Raw genomic sequence first — 2,500 nt, 5'->3', positions numbered from 1 at the left:
GACCACACTTGGTCTTCATCAGGGCATGTAAGAGCACATGTTTTTTCCAATGGATTAGCCAGTAACACATTTTTAAATATACCTTTCTCCGTCACCTTTCCTGGAGTGCCTGGATTGCTTTCCTTTTCATGAACTGATCCCATTTTCCAAGAGCACCCGATACGTGGATAAAAACTACGCTTTACAACCAAGAGCTACCAGCCTCTTTTGCTGAAGAGATAGTTATACTCAACTGAATAAATAGCTTAGGGAGATGCTACAAATGATGTATATAGGTTTAAACGTTTGAAATGAATGCAGATAAGTTGTAATGAAAATGTATCTGACTTTATAAAATGTCAACAATAAAACCTTTTTTTGTTTTTTGTTTGCTTAATGTTGTTTTCTGTACCACTGGAAATGCCTTGCATGTTTATTTTTGCAGATGAAAGGGTCTATAGACATGTGAGGGTTGTATAGTCATGGCAGATGGCCAGGTCAGGTTTAGGAATTAGCATGGGGAAAGGTCAAAGGAGAGGTAAAGACCACGGATATACTTATGCCCTAAATATGATTGGGTAAGAGCCATTCATATTATGAGGAGTGCCATTTAATATTATTGGGTCACACATAGCATGGTCATTACATAGCATCATGACGTCATAAGCAGCTTTGCTGACAGAGTTGCTGCAGTATAAAACCAATATCACACCTGAGATTGTGCCATTATAGAGAATATCTGCATGGCTGCATGAACACACAGGATAGACAGACAGATAGACTGACAGACAGACTGACTGACACACACACACACACACACACACACACACACACACTGAGTATTGAAATCAGATTTCATATCTTATATCATACAGTATATCATATCTTTTTTATATTACATACATAAGTAGGTAATGTTCTGATGTTTCTTATCTATGTTTCTTATTACATTTACATGTATTTATTTAGCAGAGGCTTCTATCCAAAGCACCTCACATATGTCTGTTATATTAGCCATTGTCCCCGGAACAACTTGGGGTTAAGTGCCTTGCTCAAGGACACAACGGCGGAAGCTGGGAATTAATTTTTTTCCCTACACACACACACACGCACACGGCAAAGCAGAACTGTGTATAGGCAGGGATACCTGAGAGATATGAAGTCCATCAGGTGAGTGCTGATGCCAAGCAGCTTGCAGTAGTTGGTGGAGTAAGTCACATTAGTCAGGGTGATCCTCTTCCTGTACACCCTGCCAACGTCAAAGTCCTGCAAGAAACAGGTGGAGTTGGTCTGTGTGTGTGTCTGTGTGAGCATGGTGATGGTGCAGTTGGGCTGTGTGTGTGTGTGTGTGTGTGTAAGAGCATGATGATGGTGGAGTTGACTATGACTGTGTGTGTGTGTGTGTGTGTGTGTGTGTGTGTGTGTGTGTGTGTGTGTGTGTGTGTGTGTGTGTGTGTGTGTGTGTGTGCGTGTGTGTGTGTGTAAGAGCATGATGATGGTGTTGTTGTGACCGTGTACCTTGAAATGAATGGCAGCTGGCTTGCTGGTGAAGGGGGGGCCTTTAAATCCTCTCCCAGCCTTCTTCCTCATCAGGGGAGCCTGTGCTCTACATGCCACCACAGGGTGGCGCTCTTTCACTGGGGGCCTCGCAGCCAGCTCCTCCAGCGAGCACTAAAACCAAATGAAAAACAATTACAATCAGGCACAAAACAATCACCTCATACACACACACAAGAACATTACACTTGAGCAAGCTGTAATGGGACACACCTGAATACATTTGTGGAGACAATCAGAACATGCAGCCATCTCACTACCTAACGCAGGCTCAATCAGAACACGCCGCCATCTCATTAACTAACACAGGCTCAATCAGAACACGTCGCTATCTCATTAACTAACGTAGGCTCAATCAGAACACGTCGCTATCTCATTAACTAACGTAGGCTCAATCAGAACACGTCGCTATCTCACTTACTAACGCAGGCTCAATCAGGGCCAGATGTATGTACATTTGCGAACGTAGCGTTATCAGCGTCATGGACAAACCGCAGATTGCAAACGCTGTCAGACCCAAGTTTCCGTTGTATTTATCAAACTAGTGTAAACTGCGCCTTTCTCTGCCTTTCTCCGCCCATAAACGCAATTTACGAACGTCCACGACTGAATGGCAGAGCTACAAGCGCAGTTGAATGAAGTTAACTGATGACACCATTAAAAAGAATCAAACGTTTAGCGATCATGAAATAATACCATACATGATAAGATGTCAACAAGCAGGGAGATAATGAATATCAGTAGTTGAACTCAAACTACTTGTGCACGTAGGCTATGGAAAATTGGTCAAATCTAGCAAGTAGGAAAGTTTAAGTGAATGACGTGAAAGTGAAAGTAAGACATTCGAAAGGCCAACGAAAGTTAAGGTTGCTTTTGATAGTACAAATACTTACAAAACTGGTGCTCTAAATAGCGATTCTATTATCTTTGAAAGGTTCTCTTATTGATGCATTGAACTGCAATT

General features: G+C 42.2%; 1 protein-coding gene across 1 annotated transcript in view; it reads right to left on the bottom strand.

Annotated features, from left to right (window-relative positions):
* Positions 1-2,500, bottom strand: part of cfap74 (cilia and flagella associated protein 74) — an 87,173-nt gene that overhangs the window by 67,914 nt on the left and 16,759 nt on the right. Inside the window, exons 12-13 of the mRNA XM_076277258.1 lie at positions 1,498-1,650; positions 1,127-1,245 (exon numbers count right to left, since the gene is read on the bottom strand). Of these exons, the coding sequence (XP_076133373.1) occupies positions 1,127-1,245; positions 1,498-1,650 (272 nt within the window). The remainder of the gene's footprint in view (positions 1-1,126; positions 1,246-1,497; positions 1,651-2,500) is intronic.

Source organism: Alosa pseudoharengus, unplaced genomic scaffold (assembly GCF_046254945.1).
Source record: "Alosa pseudoharengus isolate Yale_2024_CS ecotype anadromous, Long Island Sound unplaced genomic scaffold, YU_APseudo_1.1 YU_APseudo_1.1_scf_9, whole genome shotgun sequence".
NCBI lineage: Eukaryota > Metazoa > Chordata > Actinopteri > Clupeiformes > Clupeidae > Alosa > Alosa pseudoharengus.
The sequence above is the reverse complement of the archived record's forward strand: the minus strand, read 5'-3'. Positions and strand labels throughout refer to the sequence as shown.